At 57.8% G+C, this 20,707-nt stretch overlaps 2 protein-coding genes and 1 long non-coding RNA gene across 3 annotated transcripts in view; 1 reads left to right on the forward strand and 2 right to left on the reverse strand.

The window, feature by feature from the left end:
- Nucleotides 1–357: 357 nt before the first annotated feature.
- Nucleotides 358–2,697, reverse strand: LOC125754897 (uncharacterized). Its single transcript, XR_007409989.1, has 2 exons — nt 1,380–2,697; nt 358–719 (listed from the first exon to the last, which is right to left on the reverse strand). It is a non-coding gene; the product is annotated as an uncharacterized LOC125754897 (long non-coding RNA).
- A 1,215-nt stretch (nt 2,698–3,912) lies between these two features.
- On the reverse strand, nt 3,913–9,378 carry CLEC11A (C-type lectin domain containing 11A). The gene is made up of 4 exons (XM_025424128.3): nt 5,899–9,378; nt 5,487–5,673; nt 4,996–5,187; nt 3,913–4,594 (listed from the first exon to the last, which is right to left on the reverse strand). Exons 1-4 carry the CDS (start codon nt 6,373–6,375, stop codon nt 4,149–4,151), a joined length of 1,302 nt encoding a protein of 433 aa, XP_025279913.3. The 5' UTR covers nt 6,376–9,378; the 3' UTR covers nt 3,913–4,148.
- Nucleotides 9,379–10,019: 641 nt separating this feature from the next.
- The window catches only part of SHANK1 (SH3 and multiple ankyrin repeat domains 1), a 45,728-nt gene continuing 35,040 nt past the window's right edge, over nt 10,020–20,707 (forward strand). The window contains 8 exon segments of the mRNA XM_025424129.3: nt 10,020–10,102; nt 12,633–12,930; nt 13,369–13,572; nt 14,066–14,137; nt 15,219–15,327; nt 15,417–15,568; nt 17,342–17,509; nt 17,944–18,060. Of these exon segments, the coding sequence (XP_025279914.3) occupies nt 12,676–12,930; nt 13,369–13,572; nt 14,066–14,137; nt 15,219–15,327; nt 15,417–15,568; nt 17,342–17,509; nt 17,944–18,060 (1,077 nt within the window). The 5' untranslated portion in view covers nt 10,020–10,102; nt 12,633–12,675.

The raw sequence follows: 20,707 nt of genomic DNA on the forward strand, positions 1-20,707 counted from the left end.
TGGGCCAACTGATGAAATGGAGACACCACAAGGAGATTAGATAAAAAGTATTGAGTAAATGTTACATTTATTGAGATCGATTGCTAAGAATAAGTCAGAGAGTATCTCTCTTCTTGGGAAATACCCACTGCAGTATTCAGGGGCAAAGGGTAATGGTGTGTGTAACTAATGCATGTATTGAGAAGCAAAAACTAAAAAATCTGCCCACCATCTATCTATAAACACAGATAAGTCCAGGGGCAAAGTTAACAGGAAGCATTTCTCCCAGTATGTGGCAGCTGTAAAGTGTCCCAACCACCCCCTTTGTGAGCAACTACTGCTATCTTACTCACTGAGAAAGTTTGCTCTCTAAAATCATAGGCTTTTAGAAACTTTATTGTTTGAAAATATATCCATAAGAATGAAACTTATCCTACTTTTCCCAGAATATCTAAGTCACTTTGATATAGACAAGAAGCCTCAATTTCCAGCCCTGATGCAGAGCTTTATATAGAGTTTCTGGGCATGGCATGCCACGTTTATCTTAACTTTACAGTTTCCAAGGAAACAGGATTCTGAGTCCACTTTGCAGTTCGTAACTGTTGACTCATTTATACACATCCCTGCTTTGCTCTGAAGCTACTAAAGCACCATTTCACTTAAATTTCACCAAAATTCTTCTCTTCCCCCAAATCGTATAAGTTGATCACAGCTTCTCCTTTGGGATGTGGTCTCCTTCCCTGCAATTGGTTAGTAAACTTGACTTTAATTCTTTCCTGATAATTGAGTTAGGATGGAGGGGTGGATGATGGATGGATGGATGGATGGACAGATAGATAAATAATGATAAAGCCAAAGCAATGGGGTAAACTGTTAACAGTAGATAAATCTGCGTAGATACTATTTGTATTTGTGCAGGTTATTTGTAACCTTGAGATTATTTCCAAACAAAAAAGGTGTGTGTGTGTGTGTATGTGTGTGTGTGTTTTAAGGAAACTAAATTAGTTTGGACTAGTATTTAGCAAATTTTTTCGAGGCCAAGGAAGACTTTTTATATTGTATTTTATGTTGTAATTCAGTACATACTCAAGATACTCAAATTTTGAGAACTATTTCTTAACCATTTTCTATTCATTCTCATGTTTCTATGCACTTATGTTTTAAATAAATGCTTATTATCAGTTTCCAATTATCTGTAAAATTCACCCGTATTTTTAAAAACTCTTGGAAAGGTCTCAGTACTGGTTACAGTCTAAGCCTAAATGAATGTTAGACGTCGCCTTGGGTTTGTCTTCCCGTTGACGCCTGACAGGACTACATTTCCCAAAGTACCTTGGGGTGAGGCCGGGCGGATGGGGAGTAGGGGTGTGTACTCTGATTGGAGACGGCCAAGTTCTGACCTGTCATGCTTTCTGGGCAATGTAAGCGAGCCTCACGTGGGAGGAGGAGGCGGGACTTTCGAGGACTTGCGTGAGGTTCCCGATGGCTGCTGGGAAACGTGGTTCTGAGAAGGTAGAGGGCCCGCCGCTCGGACCCTTGGGATTTGTAGTCTTGGCAAACCGGGGCCGGCCGGGTTCTTCTTCCTCCGCTGGGTCATCGCAAGGATTGAGCCCATCTTCTACCACCGCCCTGCAATTTCTTCATGCATCGATCCCAGGCAGCTGCTGAGGCCTTCTCTGGTCCGCGACTCCGAGCTCTCAGACCGCAGGTGCTCCACAGAGAGCCAGGGCGGGGGCATTGGCAAACGCTGGCTTTTGGCAGGCATGGGAGGGCTCCTCGGAGGTGAGAGGGCAGGGTCCCTATGAACAGAACTGAGGAATCAGTCCAGAATGCAGCGTACAGGGCAGCTGAGCAGATGCTTAAACAGCTGAATTGATGCTCGCAAAATGCCCTCCACTGCGGGCCCCCCCACCCTATCTCTCTATGCGCTCCCAAGTCTATGTCCCTGGGCTTGTGACCAAACAGTGGTGACCTAGAGTAATGGATGGGGTGATGAGGAGAGCCCCTGACTCTGGGAGCCCAGGGAAGGCTCCTGGGTCAGCTTGGGGGGAGGCCAGGGAGGAAGAGAAGCAGAGATGGAACTCATCTCAAGATCCCAAAAATGGCCCGGGACAGGCATCTTTCTTCCTACAAAGAGCTGCGCTGTGCCAGGAGATGCTGGGGACGCAGAGTTGGTCATACCCAGCCCTGCCCAGCGAGGCTCTCCAGTCTGGCTGATCAGGGCTTAGGTCAGAAGAGAACCCAGCCGTTCTGGAACATTACAGGGGGCACCTAACCCTGCTGGAGGGAGGTGGGAGGGTTGTTCAGGGTAACACATTAGTTCTTGAGAGAACCTGTACATATATGCAAAGACAATGTCTGGACAGAGCATGCAGAGGTGAGGGTGAGGTTAAAATTGCCACGTGAGAGCCATATCTAATGTTGCAAGGACCTCTCAGTATCCAGCACTCTTCTAGATATTCTTACCCGCAATGTACAAATGGGGACACTGAGGCATCGAGGTTATATCTCACTTTATATTTCCTAAAGGTAAGTGGCCGAGATAGGATTAGAACCTGGGATGTCTGGCTCCGGAGTCCAGGCAGGTAACCACTGAACTGCTCCACATTGACCCACCCATCTTTCAGAATGTCATGTCTCTAATGGTGGGCCCCTTCCAGGCAGTAGCAGATAAATGCCCATCCATGCCTGACTAATGTGCCCTCTGGTCGCCTAGAAGACATCCTGCTGTATCTTCCCAACTCCAGGAAACAAGTTCAGAGGGGGAAGAATTTTGAGCAATGTTTTCAGTTCCCTGATTGAAGCCTTCCTGACCAGAGCACCCCTCCACCCTGCCACCTCCCCCACCCTGTCACCTCCCCCACCCTGCCACCTTCCCCACCATTCCCCATTCTGTTACTCCTATCTATGGGGACTGTGGGGCTGAGAAATGACAGAGCTGAGATGACAGGGATGGCTCATTCCTCCCACCGGTGGATCCAATGGTGACATTTTAGGCTGGTGGTACCACAGCTGAAGGAGAGGGAGGGATGGAGATATAAGGACAGACACGGCACACTCCAGTTCCTGGGCCCCATGATGACGTCAGGGTCAGGATCATGTTGCCAGTATTGGGGGGAAGACAGTGGGTGATTCCAGAATAAGAGCTCCTCCCTCAAAGAGACTGTCCTCAATGCAGAGGCCTGGCTGGCCCACTCCCGAGTGTTCTCAGGGAACAAAGATGTGAAAAAGGCAGTGAAAGAAAGGTAGCATGTGACTCACATTCAACCATTTTTGAAACACTCACTTTCCTAGGTTCACCTGAATTTCCCAAGAGTTAATGCAAGGTGGGATAATTGTGCCCATGTTCAGGTGGGGAAACTGAGGCACAGAGAAGGAAAGGGACTGGCTTATGGCACACTAGGAGGGAGCCTAAGTTTCCAGGCTGTATACATTAAGTTTGCTTCTCAACACATGCCCCTGAGGTTGAGGAAGGGAGTAGGGCAGGGCCTGACATTACATGATGCTAAGGAACCATCTGGTGGAACGAGTTTGAGATACACTAATTAAAATTAAATGGTTTTTTTCCTGCAGGACTTGTCAGAACCTTTAGCTCCTTTGTATTTCTCAGACCTCTTTGACCTGCACCAAGGCCAAGGCCTGGACAATGCCTGACAGGCCCTGTGTCGCAAAGGTCGTGAGTGGGACACGATGGAGCTGGAGGCGTCAGCAACGTGTGCATGCGTGTACTTTGGGCATTTGTGTGCAGGAGCAGATGATGTGTGTGTATATATATAGATGTGTGTGTGTGTGTGTGTGTTCTCCATCCTTCTGATTCTGGGGCTCAAATAATATCTGTAAAAACGGAACGGGATAGGCATCCAAAGGCCAGGGTCTTGCCCTTCCAGGGCTTGCCCCTCAACGCGACAGACCAAAAGTGCCTCCACTGCTAGCTCAAGTCAGATTCCAGAAGGCTTTATTAGCGCGGAACTTAGCCTGATGCCAAGAAAGACACAGGAGTGTAAGGGCTCTCGGCTCCGCAGAAAGCCCCCCGGGATCGTCCAGCCAAGGGGGGGTACACACTTCCATCCGTGGGCAGGGAGAGAGGGAGGGAAGGGCATTCTCCAGGATGAACAGCCCAGCCAGAGGGCGAGTGGTGGGCTGGACTGGAGACGCGAGGACCGGCCCCGCTAGAAGGGGTACTCGCAGACGTAGTAGAGGCGGCGTTCGCAGTCGTGGTCCCACCAGGAGCCGTCGTCCGAGGCCTGCGCCACGCAGTTCTCCAGCGTGCCGCCGTTGGGCTGGTTGGGGCTGAGCGGGTGCGGCGCGGGGCTGGGCCCGGCGCCGGGCTCCGGACGGGGCGCGCGGTGCCAGGCGAAGAAGGACACGCGCTGGCCGTTCTCGAAGAGGTAGAGTCCCTCGGCGCGCCTGTCGTGCACGCCCAGCCACACTGGCCAGTTATAAGGGGCGAGCGCCGCGCGCAGGTAGCGCGTGAGCGCCTCCATCTGCTGGCGGTCCGCGGGCTGCGCCAGGCTCCCGCCCCGCGCCACACACCGCGCCTGCGCCGCTGCCTGCGCCTCGAAGTCGCGCGATAGCAGGAAGCACTTGTGGCCAAGGCGCAGCCCCTTCAGGCAGCCTGCGGGCGGGGCGGGGCGGGGCGGGGCGGGGTCAGGCATCTCCGGGGCGGGGAGAGGGCGGGGTCGGGGCCTCCGGGGCGGGCTGCGAGGGGGCGGGGTCGGAACCGCTGGGAGGCGGGGAGTTAGGCCCGCCGGGGGTGGGGCCAGACTGCGGGAACTGGACCGTAGGGGGCGTGGCGCGGCCCGAGTCGGCAACGCTCCACAGCGCCGCTGGACGCCCCTACGGCACGCCCGCTCTCCGCGCTCACCCTGCCGGCTACTCTAAGCTCCCCGTAAGCCCGTACCTCCAAATCTCTAGGAACCCTGAGTCTCTCCAGAGGTTTCTGGGCCCCTTCCTCCCACCGGCCCTCCTCTTGACCCGGATCGTCCCACTTCCCGGCCCCGCGCGATGCGGACTCACCCTCTAAGCGGCCGTGCTCGCGCTCCGCGCGGCTCTGCGCCTCCTGCAGGGCTTCCACGGCGTCGCGGGTGTCGCCTGCCGCCTCCCGCAGCTGCCGCAGCCCCCGAGTCAGCTCGACCATGCGGGTGTCTAACGCGTGCAGACGGACGTGCAGCTGGTGCAGGCCTGCGTCCAGGCCGGCCAGGCGGCCCACTGCGGACAGACGGGGCGCACGCTGAACGGGACCCGCGGGGTGGGGACCAAAGGGTCTGGAGGGACTTAGGGCTTCCGGGGACGGAGTTGGGGTGGGGAGCACTCGGGATTCCTGGAAGATGGGGCCAGTGGCCTCGGGCTCTTGGGGAGGCAAGGCCAGGCACCCGGAGCTCCAGGGACGTGGGATTATCAGCTGGGCGGTGGGCAATTGAAAGGTCCTGGGCAGTGAAACGAAGGTACATTTTTGAGAAAAATGACCGCGGAGGCCTGGGGGCAGGGCGGAGCTAACGATTACTCACGGATATAAGTGACGGTGTCCTCAGGGGTGGGAGAGGGACTGGGGCCAGTGTACGGGGTTGCCGTTGCTTCCTCCTCTTCCTCCCCCTGACCGTCCTCCTCGGTTCCCCAGGTCTCCTTGTCTTCAGGGATTCCCTCAGGATTTTCATCCCCCCTCCCAGCTGGCAGCCCCAGGGCCTCCTGCAAATGCTGAGGCAGGGAACGGATGATTAGGGGCAGCCCAGCTGCGTTCTGACGCCCCACACGCTCCAGCAACCCCTTTACAGCTGTAAGCTCTGCCCCAGAGTCCCTTGTCTGAACCCATCATCCCATCCTTTGAGCCTGTCCCATCACTCTCCCTAGCCCATTTCCCCAACCCTGGAAGACCCTCCTCCCCACACCCCCAGCTCCCCGCGAGAGTCCTAAGCAACTCACCTTCAGCATCAGGGCTTCCCTCTCACGCTCCTCCTCTTGGGCGCCTCCCCAGACCCCCTCCCATTCTCGGTCTGCTCCTCTAGCCCCATGGCTGAAGCCCAGGAGCTGAGGGACCACCAGGGCCCCAAGCAGCCAGGCTGCCTGCATCAGATTGGGCTCCGCAGCACTCAAGGCTGCAGAGGGATCTCTGGGAAGGGGATGTCTCTGGGAACTGGAGTGCACACAAATCACTAGCCCCTGGTCCCTTCCCTCCCAGCTCTTGTCTGTGTCCACCGTCTGCTTGTCTGTTGGTCCCTGCTCTTCTGTGTGTGTGTGTGTGTGTCTCTCCCCGCCTCTCTTGGCTCCCCTGAGGCCCTGCCTCTGTGGCCGGAAACCTCCAACGTTCCAAAGCCTGGATCCCGCCTTGGGTCTTCCCACATACCCCCCCTCTTCCCACTTTCCAGAGCTCACTTCCGCCCTCCTCTTTCCTTCCACCATGGCCAAAAGCTCAGATGGCCCGGAGAGGATGGAGCTGGCTCTCCAAGGGATCCTGGGGACACAACCTCTGCCCAGGACACAACCTCAGAGGGATTCTTGGAGCTTGGCTCTGCTCCCTACTCCTCCTCCTGGCCACTCCTCAGGAGCAGGGAGACTAGAGGGTCTCCAAAGGTTTTTATTACCCTGCGGCCACCATCGCCCACGCCCCCTCCTGGAGGAGGCTTTCCCACGGTTTGCAGGCTCTAGGGCACCTCCTGCCCCCAGAGCTCCCTTCCTGGCCTCAAGTCATTGCCCCAGGATGAAAATGAGTATGTGTCCCTGTCTGTGGGGACACGTATAAAGAGCATGCATGTCGCTGTATATGCAACTCTAGAAGGCAGGGCTCTGGGATTCATTTGCTGTACTTTCCTGGAAGCCTCCTGCAGGCCAGGCCCTGGGTGGGGCAGTGCTGGGGACTCCAGCTCCTCACAGACTTGCAGACTGTAGGGCAGAAGGGGAGGAGGGAGGGTTGGCTGGTGGTGGTCAAGGAAGCTTTCTCCAGAGGTGGAGTAGACAGACCGCAGCGCTGGGTGCACGGAGCTCTGAGCGTTCAGCCAAGTGCTTCATCTCTCGACTGGACCACTGCAGTCACCTCCTCCTGGCTCTCCCCCTCCCTTCTCCCGAGCCCCTCCAATCCACGCTGCTTGCCGCAGCCAGAGCAATGCTTCCAAACCGTAAATCAGATCACGTCACTCCCCACTCCCCTGCTCCCCCAGCTTCCCATCACATGCAGGAGGGAAGCCAAACACTGTCCTCAGCACTGGCCTGGCCTGCACAGTGGGGGGCTGGGAAGGATGGGCCCTTTGTACCTCTGCAAGCTCATGCCCCCCCTTGCCCCCCAGGCTCCAGCCACACTGCCCTCTTCACTATTTCCTGGATGTCAAGCTCCCTCCGACCTCAGAGCTTTTGCACTAGACTTTTACTCCAAATGCTCTTCCCCCTGCTCCTTCTCATTACTGAGGTCTCAGCTCACTGAGCCCTTCCCTATCATATCCAAAAGAAGCTGCACCTCTACCAATTAACACCCCATTTTATCTTGTTGGTACAATCAAGAACTGACATTGTTTTTTTTATTGCCGGACTCTTGCCAATGAAGGCAGGCATTCTTGTTCATTGCTTTATCCCCAGAGCTAGACCAGGGCCAATCCAGCACACAGTAGGTGCTCAATCAGTCTGCTAAGTAAGGAAGGAAATAGCTATTCCTGGTGGGGTAACAGTTTAGCCAAAAGACTGAAGGCTTGACCACCATGTTTAGGTGGCACCCCGACTTCCCTGGGGCAAGGGCACAGGGGCATCCAGGGTGGGGGTAGTCAGGGTGGAGGTGGTGAAGGCAGTGGGAGAGAAGCTGCAGAGGCAAAGGAAGCAGGAGGCCATGCCATGCCCACTCTATGCCAGACCCGTGAGTCATGCAGGGCTTTCCCAGCCTGGGCCTGGCTAGGTTGTGCCAGTGCACATGATGTTTAGCAGCCAGGGATTGCAGAGCCCACTCTTCAAGAGAAGAAACTGAGGCTCAGAGAAGGGATGGCGCAACCTGCTGGAGGGCACCAGTGTGGCAGCAGCTGGCAGAGGCTTCCAGGTCAAAGCAAGGGCAGGGCACGCTAGAAGCCCCAGGGGGGCCTTGGAAGTCCACTCATCCAGTCTTCCCTTTTCCAAGAAAGCAGAAGACAGTGTGACATTAAGGCAGGCTGCTCACCGTCTCAGAGCCTAGGCCATTCAGGTGCCTATTAGGGGCCTGGGGGACCCCTCCCTAGCAGAGAGAGGCCTGGAGAGAAAATGCACAGGCCAGGAAAGTCCTTGTAAACCATAGAGGGGTGCACAGCCTCCCTCGCTGCTGGTGCCAGTGTGGGCAGCTGTGCTCTCCCCGGGGCCCAGATGCTCACCACCTGGGCTGGTAAGTATGCATCTAGAGAGAGGCCTCCTGAAGCTGGGCTGGCTCATACCCCGGTACCCTGGAGCCCACAGCCGGAGATGCACATCCAGAGGCGTCCCTAGAACTGCCCTCTGCGTTGCCTGTGCTCCAGCTGGTGGGCGGTCCTGGAGAAGCTGGTGGAGCTAGAAGAAGGATAGGAACCTCTCACCATTGCCTTGTGGGAACTGCCCTGCCTGTGTGGTTGTCCCAGGCACCAGGGACCTGAGCTGTGAGGAGATCTTGGGTGTGTCTGTGTATAATGAAGGAGGACATGCAGCTATGGCATGCCTCATAGTGAACAACAGTGGCATAGAGACTGAGCCAGCCTACCTGTCCCTGATCCTTGGTACCACCTCTTTATAGCTAGGTGACCTTGGGCTTCTCTGTGCCCCAGTTTCCTGCTCAGGAAAATGGGGATGGTGAAAATCCACAGCCCAAAGGATTGATGTGAAAAGTCGATGAGTGAATCCAGAGCAGAGCCTGGCACACAGGAAGTGCTCAAGAAATGTCAGCTAGGAGGGGAGCTGTGGCACTATGTTGTGCCTCTAACTGGATGTGTGCACACACCTGTGAAATGGTGAGGTGGGTGAGTGTGATGGGGCTGCATGCACATGTCTCCTTATAGTCGCGTGCCTCTGTTTCTGGCATGCGTGTGAGCTGGAGATCTGAGCATGCCCACCTGGGTGCTTGCCCCTCTGGGTGAGGGGGTTACTGCTGTGCTGCGTGTCTGCCCTGGACAGCGGGTGTGATATGTACATGTAGCTAGGTGTGTTTGTGGTGATGTACACTCAGGTATGTTAGGTCATGCATGCCTTGGAGAGTATGTATATGGGGTAATGTGCACACGTTCCTAGCAGGGCCAGCTAGTGACTCTAAGCACCTGTGCCTTGGGGGAAGATGTGTGTGTGTGTGTGTGTGTGTGTGTGTGTTTGTGTGTGTGTGTTTGTGTGTGTGTTGGGGGGGACAGAAATCTATAGCTCTCACAATCCAGTTTGGAAATGTAGAGTCTAGCAACAAATATTCACTGTGTCCTACTGTGTGTAGAGGGGTTGGGAAGCGCTGTGGGAAGGGGCGGTCCTGGTGTGTGTGTGTGTGTGTGTGTGTGTGTGTGTGTGTGTGGAGCGGTACCCTTAGGGGGGCGGGGCCCCATGGTCCGGGTAGGGAGCAAGCAGGGGTAGAGCCCCCTTGGGTTATCTGGTGGCGATGAGGATGGGGGGGAGGCAGGGGAGGGGGTGGAGCCGGCTGGGGGGATGGGCGAGGTTTGGGGGCGCGGGGAGGGGCGATATCTCCTCTGCTGGCTCCGGAGGGAGGGGAGAGGGCGGAGGGAGGGGAGGGAGAGAGGGAGGGAGAGAGAGAGACAGGGTGAGGGAGAGACAGTGAGAGCGAGAGAGCGAGAAGGGAGGCAGAGGAGGCGCGGAGCGGGCGGCGGCGGCGGCGGCGGCGGCGGCTTGAGGAAGAGGAGGAGGAAGAGCAGGCGGAGACGCCGCGCCCGGAGCCGGCCGGACCGAGCCGGGGGCGGGCTAGCCCGGAGGGGCGCGGCGGCCGCGGCAGAAGGGGGGGCGCTCTGCGGATGGCCAGGCCCGGCCCGCGGGGGGGGTGAGGTCCTCGGCCCCCCCGCCCTCCCCCCCGGCCCCCGCCCGCCCCCTCCCCGGCCCGCTCGCCCTCCGGGGCGGTGGGGCATGGCCTGAGGGTCCCCCGTCTCCGGGGGGGTGGGGGGTGGGGGGAGGGGGGAGGGGCCGCGGGCGCCGCCGACCGGGACTCAGCAGCCCCGCCAGGCAGGTAAGGGGGCCGAAAACCCGGGGGTTTCGGGGAGTTGCGGGGCCGGGGCCGGGGCCGGGGCCGCGGGAGGGGGCAGGGGCGCCCCGGACGTCCTTGGCCGCGCGCCGGGCTCCCGGCCCGGGTGTGCGGTGGGGGGTGGGGTGAGGAGGGGAGCGTTGCCCCGGGCGACGCCAAATTGGGTTACGCCCCGGTCCCCCGTGCCCCGTCCCAGATAGCAGACTTGAGGGGAGGATGCGCCCCCCCATCCCCCCGCCCATAAGGCCCCCAGCCCGCTGCCCCGTGCTCCCAGGCCAAGGGCTCGGTCGCTGTACCCACCTCCTGGCCCTGCCCGGCCACTCCCCCGCCTCGCCCACCCCGGCCGACCGGGGCCCTTGACCCCTTCTGCAGCCCCGCCGCGGGAGGCTCCTCCCCTAGGTCAGCGTGGTTCCCTGCCCCTCCGTCGGGGGTCTGGGCCTTGGCCTCCTCCGCCCCCTTGGGCCCCCTCTGGTTCCTGCCTCTCCTTCTAGTCTCCTCCAATCCCCTCCCACCCTCTTTCGAGCCTCCCTTCTTCCCCACCCGTCTCCTCTCCTTCTCCGCCGGCCGGCGCGCCCCCTCGGCTCCCGCCTCCGAGTCCCGCTCCCGGGTGCCCCCGCCCCCTCTCCCCGGCCCGGGGCTCTCCCCCACCAGTTTCTCAGCCCCAGCCCCGGCTCCTCTCCCCGCCTTTCCCCGCCTCTCTCCGCCTCCATTCATTCTCCCGGGCCCGGCTCTCGGCCACACCAGCCGCCCCCTGTGCCCCCGCAGCCTCGCAGGGCACCCCCTCTCTCCCCTTCTCCACCCCCCCCCCCCCCGCCGATTCCTCAGCCCGTCTCAGTACCAGCTGCGTGCCAGCTATTCTTAGCCGCGGAGCGTTTGATTCATGCCGCCCCGGCGGAGTGTGCCCGCTCCCTCCCTCGGGCCTGAGGGGGAGGGGCCGGAGCTGGTCTGGGGGGTGGGGGGCAGCCGCACGCGCTGGGGAGCCGGGGCCAGCTTTGCTTTCATCCCCCTGGCCACCCCATTAAGTGCCCGGCTGAGGCTGGGGTCAGCCAGGGTCAGCCGAGGGGGAGTGGCAGCGGACTCCGGGTCCGGAGGTGGGATGTGGAGTGTGGGGGGAGCCGTAGGCTGCCGAGGGAGGGGGGTACCTCCGCACGGACCAGGTGGGGCAGCTCTGCTGGGTACCTGGAGGGGGAGGGGGCTTCGCAACCTGGCCATGCATGGGGGAGGGGTGGGCCAGCTCGTGGTTAAGCTGCTCACTCACCCACAGCTCTTGGAACTGTCCTGCCCCCACACTCATTTTGTCTTCCCCCAACCCCCAACCCCCCCAGCCCATCCCCACTCCCCCAAAGTCAGCAGTACCCTCCACTGCTTCCCATCTCCATGGCAACGGTGCAGGAGCTGGGCCTGGTGTGGGGGGGAGGGACCAGACCAGACATTCTGGTTTCCGGTGCTGGGGTGGGAGACTGGGAGAAGCAGAGGGAGGTGGACCCCATTTGGGACCCAGGCTTATAAGGCCACCTCAGGAGAGAATAGTGGGGGACCTGAAGATTACTTCCCACCCCAGTCCTCCAGACCATCATCCCACTTCTTAGCCACCCTCCCAGCCCCCAGTCTCCCTCTGAGTGGATCTGCCAGTACCAGGCAATGCTGATCCACCTGTCCTGTGGTGCCAGTCCTCAGATGTGCCCACAGGTTATCCACAACCACCCCACACTGACCCAGGCCACTGCACCCACTCACGGGATGGGCCCTCCCAGGTCAGTCTCCCCACCTACCCACACCCCTCTCTCAGGATGCCTCCAACAGCCTGCAGCGGCCATCTCTTGTGGTTCCCTTGGGGACACCCCATGCATGATGCTCTGCCCTGTGACACCCCTATCTTAGTGTCCTCGCTCCCCTGGGACACCGATTCCCAGCAGTCCTCTGCACACGTTGTCAGCCACACTTCAGTGAAGTCACTGGTTCCACCCGCTCCCAGGCACCACTCCCGGGCACCACGCGGCCTCCCACTTCTGCCATCCCAGGCTCACGGCACCTCTGTCTCCCCATTACTACATTTCAGCCTCCCCCCACCAGGTATCCAAGAGGAGGACTGGAGGACCTTGGGTGAGGGGCTAGGTTGGGGCCAGGAGGGCAGGATGCCGGTGGGTCGTCCACCTGTCTGTCCTCAGCTAATTTTAGCTGCATTTTCCGTGGCCTGCCAAAGTGGGCCAGTAGCTCCCGCGGTGATTCTGCGGTTTCTGGGACACTGCCATGCTGGGTCAGCGGCAAAGTGGGGCGCAGGACGGGTGGGGGTCTGCGAGCAGGGCCAAGGGCAAGGAAGGAGACCTGCTGGAAGCGTGGTGGCGATGGGCGTGTGTGAGCGGAGGCCGCAGGAGTAGCTGGGGGTGTGTCCGGCCTCCTTCCTGTCTACCTGGGGCACGCGGGGCAGCTGCCCTAGACTGCTTGTCCAGGAGGGTGGCTGTGGCCTCTAAGAGCCCTGGGCTCCTCACCTGACAGTTGCCCTTGGCCCCAGCAGCCGCCTGTGATGCTGCTGTCCCCTGTCGCCCCGTGGCCCCACGATGACCCACAGCCCCGCGTCAAGCGAGGAAGAGGAACGCCACAGTGCCAGCGAGTGTCCCGAGGGGGGCTCAGAGTCCGACAGCTCCCCAGACGGGCCCAGCAGAGGCCCCCGGGGGACCCGGGGCCAGGGCAGCGGGGCACCTGGTAGTCTGGCCTCCACCCGAGGCCTCCAGGGCCGCTCCATGTCTGTCCCGGACGACGCCCACTTCAGCATGATGGTCTTCAGGATTGGCATCCCGGACCTGCACCAGACAGTGAGTGATGGACTGCCTGCTGGCCAGCGGGGGACGGGGACCCAGGCCCTCGTGAGGAGGCTTCTGGTGCTGGGTGTCTTTTTTTTTTTTTTTTAAGATTTTATTTATTTATTCATGAGAGACACAGGGAGAGAGAGAGAGAGAGAGAGAGAGAGAGAGAGAGAGGCAGAGACAAGACACAGGCAGAGGGAGAAGCAGGCTCCATGCAGGGAGCCTGGTGTGGGACTCCATCCCGGGTCTCCAGGATCATGCCCTGGGCTAAAGGCAGCACTAAACTGCTGAGCCACTTGGGCTGCCCAGGTGCCGGGTGTCTTCCCACTCAGGCCCCCATTTCCAGACCCCCAGTTGCTTCCCCCCGGGGTTCCCCTCCTGTCCCCAGAATCACCCCACCCCCTTTCCAAACCACCTCAGGCTCCTCCCTGTCACCTCCCCAACCAGAAATGTCTGCGCTTCAACCCCGATGCCACCATCTGGACAGCCAAGCAGCAGGTGCTCTGCGCCCTGAGCGAGAGCCTGCAGGATGTGCTCAACTATGGTCTGTTCCAGCCGGCCACCTCAGGCCGTGATGCCAACTTCCTGGAGGAGGAGCGGCTGCTTCGGGAGTACCCCCAGTCTTTTGAGAAGGGGGTGCCCTACCTGGAGGTGAGGCCCACAGCTTCCCAGCTTGGTCACAGAGGAGAGAAGGCATGCCCTGTTGTCCTCTCAGTGAAGCCCTTGCCTTCCAAGGAAAACTCAGTGGGCTTTTCCAGATCTCCTAAGCGTTAGGAGAGGTCAGAGAGGCCTGAGTTCAAAGGACGGTGTGTTCTGCCTCTGACCAACGGGTGGCCTTGGGCAAGTCATTTCCCTGGCCCAGGCTTCTCTTCGCCTTTCAAAGTGGGAAACGATGCACAATTACAGCAGGTGTTCTAGAACATTCTGTGCTGCGGGGTCCAGACTCCTACTTGTTCGCATCAGGGGTTGCATTGCCCATACTCCAAAGCAGCCCCACATTCATCTGCCTCCCCAGCCAAGGCTCCAGGGCTGTTTCCCCCCTGACCCTGAGATGACCCCTCTGGCTCAAAAGGAGTCTAGCCTCCTGTCCAGGCTCCTGATTCCAGGTCTCTGTGTCTCTCCCCTCATACACCCTTGGCCACAGTTTCGATACAAGACCCGGGTTTACAAACAGACCAACCTGGATGAGAAGCAGCTGGCAAAATTGCATACAAAGGTGAGAGAAACCTGCTGGCGCTTACCCCCACAGCATCCCGCCCCCAAGGAGAATCGGAGCTCCTCCCCATGTCTTCTCCACATTCCCCAGCCCCTTCCATTCCTCTGCCCGGTGTCCCCCACTAACTTGAGATGCTGTGTTGCATTTGGGACAGCCCTAGATGCCCCTGGGTTCCCTCCCTCATAGCCTTTCTTAATTCCCCTCTCTGGCTCTCATTCCTCAGCCCAGGCCCACACCATCCCCCAGCCCAACCCCCAGCACCTACTTTCTTCTTCCTTGGACTCTTTCAGCTCATCTCTGGGCGCCCCATATCCACGAAGGGCCCCTGCCTCCCCCCACGTGGCCCGGACTCTGATACACACTGTCCCTCTGCCTCAGGGATGTTTCCTAGACACTGCACTGTTCCCACAATTCCATAGCCTAAACCTCTCCCAGATCCAAGGGTGCGTCCCACCCCAGCCACATCTAGCCACATTGCCCTCCAGGCCTCTGTCCATATGTCTCCACTGGTTCCCTAAGAACTGGGAGGAACCCAGGGGGCTGCTTTAGTCAGAGGTGAAGTAAAAGACTCCGGACACTTGAGAGGAAAAAGCCCCTGACCCCTCCTCATCCCCCACCCTGACCCCATCATGCATTTGTCTCTGTCCTCCCCCAAATATTCCATCCCTCCAGACCTGCATCATCCACTCCGGGAGCCACCAGCCATATACAGCTCCTAGGCACTTGCGGTGTGGCAGGTCCAAACTGAGCCTTACTGTGAGTGTGAAATGCACACGGGACTTCGGAATTCGAAGACTTAGTACCCCAAACAGAGTAAACTATCTCCTTGATAAATTTCCTGTGGATCACTTGTTGATGCGGTAATATTGTGACTACATTAGGTTAAAAAGATAGGTCACTGAAGTGGATTACGATACAATCAACAGTGCCCCTTCCTTTTTCTTTAAAGGTGGCTACTAGAGACTTCTCAGTGCCACATGCGGCTCACTGTGTATTTCCAGGGGACAGCGTTTCTCAAGACCCCAGCTTTTCTCCCTTGCTCCCTGACTGGCCTGTCTTCTCTCTCTTGTCCATGGCTCAGACGGGGTTGAAGAAATTCCTGGAGTATGTGCAGCTCGGGACGTCCGACAAAGTGGCACGGCTGCTGGACAAGGGGCTGGACCCCAATTATCATGACTCAGATTCAGGAGGTAGGGGGGACCCAGGGGCTTTGGAAGAGGTGGGAAGCCAAGAATGAAACATAAAGGGCTGCATGTGACTGGCCTTTCCTGCCCCTTAGAGACCCCCCTGACTCTGGCTGCCCAGACTGAAGGCTCCGTAGAGGTGATTCGAACCCTGTGCCTAGGAGGGGCCCACATCGACTTCCGGGCCCGGGATGGCATGACAGCGCTGCACAAAGCTGCATGTGCCCGTCACTGCCTCGCTCTCACGGTGAGGTGCCAGACCCCTCCCTCCCCAGAGCCCTCCCCCAGTTTGCAGTGTTCCCCTAGCAGGCTGAACCCAGTGAATTGCCCCAGACCTACCCTCCCCCGCCCTTCATCTCTCATGACCCCACAAGGCCATCTGATCTACCCTTTGCCTCTCATCTCACCTCCCGGATGTCCCCTCCCACGTCCCCATGGGGATGCCACTTCTGCTCTTTCCTCGGACTCCTCTCTCTTTCCCATTTGTTCTTTCTCAAGCCTCAGTTCTTTAGATTTGTTAAAAATAGTCTTCTCTTCGTGTCCCAAATACAAAGCCCCTTTCCATAGATTGACAAACACACAGCCCCCATTGTCACTCCTCCCATGGACTCTGAGACCCTCTGCTGACCCCTGGGGTGTACCCACCCTACAGCTGATCATCACACAGAGCTTTCCCCCGGAAGGGCCCAAGGAGATCACCCTACCTGTACTCTCCTGACACCCTCTGATCCAGCTCACCACCAGCCCTGCCTTTGTCTCCCTGAAGGGTAGATCCTCCTCTGTTCCTGAAAGTACAAAGCAAGCAACCTGCTGTGCCCCCAGATGCAGACCCTCCTCCATGCACACATACCTCCCACAGACACAGCCCCTCCCTGCTGCTTAGTAACTAAAAAGCACTTTCCCAGATAGATGAACCCCCATATAGCAGCAAAATACACATATGGGGTCGACTTACATGGTCTTTAAAATCCTCTTCCTCTCCCTCCATCCCAGCCTCCTCTCCATACACAGGTCAGGATAGAGTGCTCCCAAAGATACATAGCTGTTGACAAACACCCCAGCTCATAGATGGTCCAGCCTCATGGACCCTCCTCTCCCTTTCCAGTTTCCTTTAAAGACCCTAAATGCAGTCAGACACCAGCCACAAAGATCTACTTATACCCCTGGAATTGAGAAACCCTCTATATGTTCCCCCAATCCACTCCCTTCCCCCCCAGACAGATCCTGCTCTCACTCCCACCCCTAACCTCCAGACCTGCTGCTGTCCAATCCAGAAGCAACTAGCCACAGGGGGCTGTTTGGATTTAAATTAATTAAAATGAACTAAGATGAAAATTTCTGTTCCTTGGGTTCACTAGCACCTTCGAGTGCTCAGGAGCCCACATGTGGCTGCCGCGTTGGATGGTGTGGTGGCAGGCTGTTTTTGTCACTGCAAACATTCCGGTGGACAGGGCTGCAGGCTGTCCTCATAGGGCTGCTGCCAACACTCCCGTAGTGATGCCCAGCTCCGCCAGCCTCTATGCTTGGAGCTGTTTCTGGAATGGGACACCCCCAGGCCCCCAGTGTCTCCAGCCCCCAGCCTCAGTGAGCCCCTGGACTCACCTGGGTCCAAGCTTGCCCTTTTCTGCCCCCCATCCTTGGGATCCTGGTCCTAACAACACCTCCTGCTTGGCCAGGGGTCCTCCTGCATCCAGACTCTGTTCTCTCATGGGTTCCCCACAACCATCCTGCTGCTGGGTTGAGGCACTGGGGTACCAGGTTGCTTCAATGGTTCATCCTAAGTCAGCCATAAGAGAAGGTCTTCCGGAGGCATTTTCCCAACCCCTTCATTGTCACAGGGGATGAGAGAGGCCTCAAGAGGGACAAGGCCAGGCTCAAGGTCACACAAGGGCATCATAGCAGAAACCCAAATAGCCTTGGCCAGTGTGGGCCACCCAAACCTCCCTGCCACCCCCCCCCCCAGCCCTTCAAAATGGGCCAGTACTAGTGTGACTGTCTTCTGTTTTGTTTTTCTCCTCAGGCACTCCTCGACCTTGGGGGCTCCCCCAACTACAAGGACCGCCGAGGCCTGACCCCTCTGTTCCATACGGCTATGGTGGGGGGCGACCCCCGCTGCTGTGAGCTGCTCCTATACAACAGGGCTCAGCTGGGCATAGCTGATGAGAACGGCTGGCAGGAGATTCACCAGGTGCTCCAGACTTGCCAGGAAGGGGGTGAGGGGAGGGGAGGGGAGGGCGCCTGGGCCCTGATCAAAGCAAGGACCAGAGACACTGGTACAAAGAGTTGAGGATACAGATGCTAGAGTCCTCCTAGAGCCTGGGGGTGGGAGTAGCATGATTCCCAGAGAGAAAAAGATGGGAGGAGTCAACACCAGGACTCTGAGATAGTATAGGCTGGGCACTGGACATCTTGGTCCCTGAGATGGGCAAGGTTGGTCTCTTGAGCCTCTCAGGGAGCTAGGCCAGGCCCCCGGATCTTGGAATGGCCATGAAGCTGCCAGTCTGGGCCCCTGGGCAGGAATGGAGGCTGAAAGGAGAGGCAGAGGTAGATGCAGGGTTTCCTGGATACATGGCATGGTTGGGAGAGTCTGACATGGCCTTCTGGCTTCCCTGTCCTCCCCAGGCCTGCCAGCGGGGTCATTCTCAGCATCTAGAACACCTGCTCTTCTACGGGGCTGAGCCCGGAGCCCAGAATGCCTCGGGGAACACAGCCTTGCACATCTGTGCCCTTTACAACAAGGTCTGCTCTGGGAGCGCCAGCCCAGGCCTGCCTCCTGACACTGGCCTCCTAGCCCCCTCTGTTCCCTCACTGTCTCATTCATTCATTTGCTCATTCATTCTTTCATTCATTCAAAAAATAGTTACCAAGGGCCTTCTTTGTGCTGAGGACCAAGTAGCGAGAGACAGACAGCCCTGCCATTGGGCAGCCTTCCTGTTACAATCCAGGTCAATCAGAGGGAGGTCACAGGGAATCCAGATCCCCGTGGGAGCCCAGCTCTGGGTTTGGCCTTGGGGCTGCGGTGGAGGTGGCTCTCTGGAAAATGTGCCATCTCTGCTAAGACAAGCAAGAGCCAGCTAAGTAAGAAGGGAGGAAGGGTATTGGAGGCAGTGGGCACAGCCAGAGGGGAAGGTTGCTCCTGGAGTCCTCCTTCCTGTGTGTCTCCATTCAGCTGCCCATGGAGCACACCTGTGTGTGGGAGACATGGCAGGGGACATGGGAAAGGCCAAACCACAGCCCCAAAGAGAGCAAGAGTAGGTTGTAGCAGTTTGAGGCTGGGTGCACAGCCCCCACCTCGGGAGCCAGGGGGAGAGGTGAGCAGTAAAGAGCAAGCAAGGGGGCCTCGTGTCCAGGCCCCCCATTGGAGTTGTGGCTTTCAGCTTGCTGACCCAGCCCCGGGCAATCCTGGGCAATTCAGCCCCTCAGTCTCCTTACCTGTTTTCCAGGGCTCCCTGCTCTTGGAGGGGTGCCTTGGGGGCCTAGCGGGACAGGGCTTGGCATGCTGGTGCTGGTCTGCCAACCGCTTCTTCCTCTCCTCCAGGAAGTCTTCCAAGACAGCTCCAGCCCCTTCTGCCTCATCAGAACTTGCAGTGCCGGGGACGTGGCAGGTAGCCACGTGCTGCCTTGTGGCAGCAAGCAGTCTGCTCTGCCGAGGGAGAACTTGGTGTTTGTGAAACCCAACCAACGCGGTGCTGTCACTTCCCCTCCCTGGTGGTGCTGTCTCTCCTGCTCCCTGACACAGGCCTCGTGCCCAGAATCCTTGGCTCCGCAGCCTTGCGCATGGCCTGTGGGCCAACCGCTGCCCCCACCCCACAAGCCCTGTGCCCTCTCCCAGGCTCTGTCCTCCCCCTGAAATGGGAATAATGTCAGCTGATTGAAGGGGAGGAAAGAGGATGTGTATTAAGCGCACATCCCCAGAAGGCAGCACTGTTAAGTCAGGAGATGAAAACCGGATGGTTAATTCGAACAGGGAAAACTTAGTATAAAGAATTATAGTGTGGGAGCGATTACTCTTAGTGGGTCAGATGAACCAGTCACTTCCCGTCCTCAAGCTTCTCCATTCTCATCTGTGCAATGGGTCAGTAACACCTACGGGGCGAAGGATCAAGTGGGTGGATGTTTAGCTTGCTCTTGGCATGGCGCCTAGCAAGTAGACGCTTGACAGATATGGTTTGTTTCGTGCTTCTCCCTACCTTGTCTTTCCTCTCAGATGTTAAGCTTTCCAAGGGCCAGAGCTGGGTCTGACAGATTTCCTCGCTGTCCTCCCCTGGCTTCCTCACATGCCTGTCTCCCCCCTGCTGGTGAAGGTCAGGTCCACGTGTGTAGGCTGTGAGCTCTTCAAGGGTGGGGGCCCAGTTTGATCAATCACTCTGTCCCAAGGCCCCAGGACATAGCCGGTCTTTATTGAATGAATGAAAAGATGAATTATGAATCTGCTACCTTGAGTTTGCCCCAAGACTACACAGAGCCCCCATCAGAATATTCAACAGAATGACCATGTGAATGAATGAATGGCTTGAACGAGTGAATTTTGAATGACTCGGCTCCACTTCTTCATCCTCATTCTTCCCATGCATGTTTTGTGAGCACCTACCGTGTGCCCAGATGTGAGATGAATCAGACTCAACGTGGTGCCTTGTCCTGGGGTGGGTGGGGGGAGTTCACGGGTGGTGAAGAGGCAGATGTGTAAACGAGGAATTGCGATGCTGTGAGAATAGTGCTAGGACACCAGTAAGTTGAGGTTCTCGAGGTATAGTGAAATGCTGGCTGGGCTGGTGGGGCTCTGGCCCTATGCTAGGCCAGGTGGCAATGGAGGCAGGCAGACATGCAAAAACACATGGCAGTAGTTAACAGTCTAATTAGGGGGCAGCGTGTACACACTTGGACACACATACACACTCATAAATGCATCCAGAAAACTATCTGAGCTAACTTTGCTGTCCAGTGACTGATTTGGGCAATCAGAGTTGTGTGCCCTCAAGACATAGATGAGCCCTAGGCTTCAAAGGCCAAGTTTGAGTCCTCACTGCTCCCCTAACCAGCTGTGTGACTTCGGGCACAGACTTACCCTCTCTGAGCTTGTCCTGTAATATGAGATCATATAAGCATCCTCAGCATGTTTGTCACATAGAGAGGGTGAGGCCAAGGAGGTGTTTTGTGAATGCTGGTTGAATTACATCTGAGGGAGCTGGGGGGAGGAGTCGGGCTGGGGGCCAGGCTGGGTTTGGCCAGGCCAAGACAAAGGGTGGAAGACTTCAGCAACTGTTTATTGAGCAGCTCCTATGGGCCAGGCACGATTCCAGGTGGTGGGTGCCACAGACAAAATCGTGCCCATATAAAACGTACAATGTAATGGGGGTGGGATGCTAAAGAGACAAGTAAAAGAGAA

This window comes from Canis lupus, chromosome 1 (genome assembly GCF_003254725.2).
Source record: "Canis lupus dingo isolate Sandy chromosome 1, ASM325472v2, whole genome shotgun sequence".
Lineage (NCBI taxonomy): Eukaryota > Metazoa > Chordata > Mammalia > Carnivora > Canidae > Canis > Canis lupus.

Coding starts and splice junctions, on each gene's coding strand:
- CLEC11A (XM_025424128.3), bottom strand. CDS start 6,375: ATGGTGGAAGGAAAGAGGAGGGCGGAAGTGAGCTCTGGAAAGTGGGAA. Junction 5,674..5,898: donor GGGAAGCCCTGATGCTGAAG/GTGAGTTGCTTA, acceptor TCCCTGCCTCAG/CATTTGCAGGAGGCCCTGGG. Junction 5,188..5,486: donor GGACACCGTCACTTATATCC/GTGAGTAATCGT, acceptor GTCTGTCCGCAG/TGGGCCGCCTGGCCGGCCTG.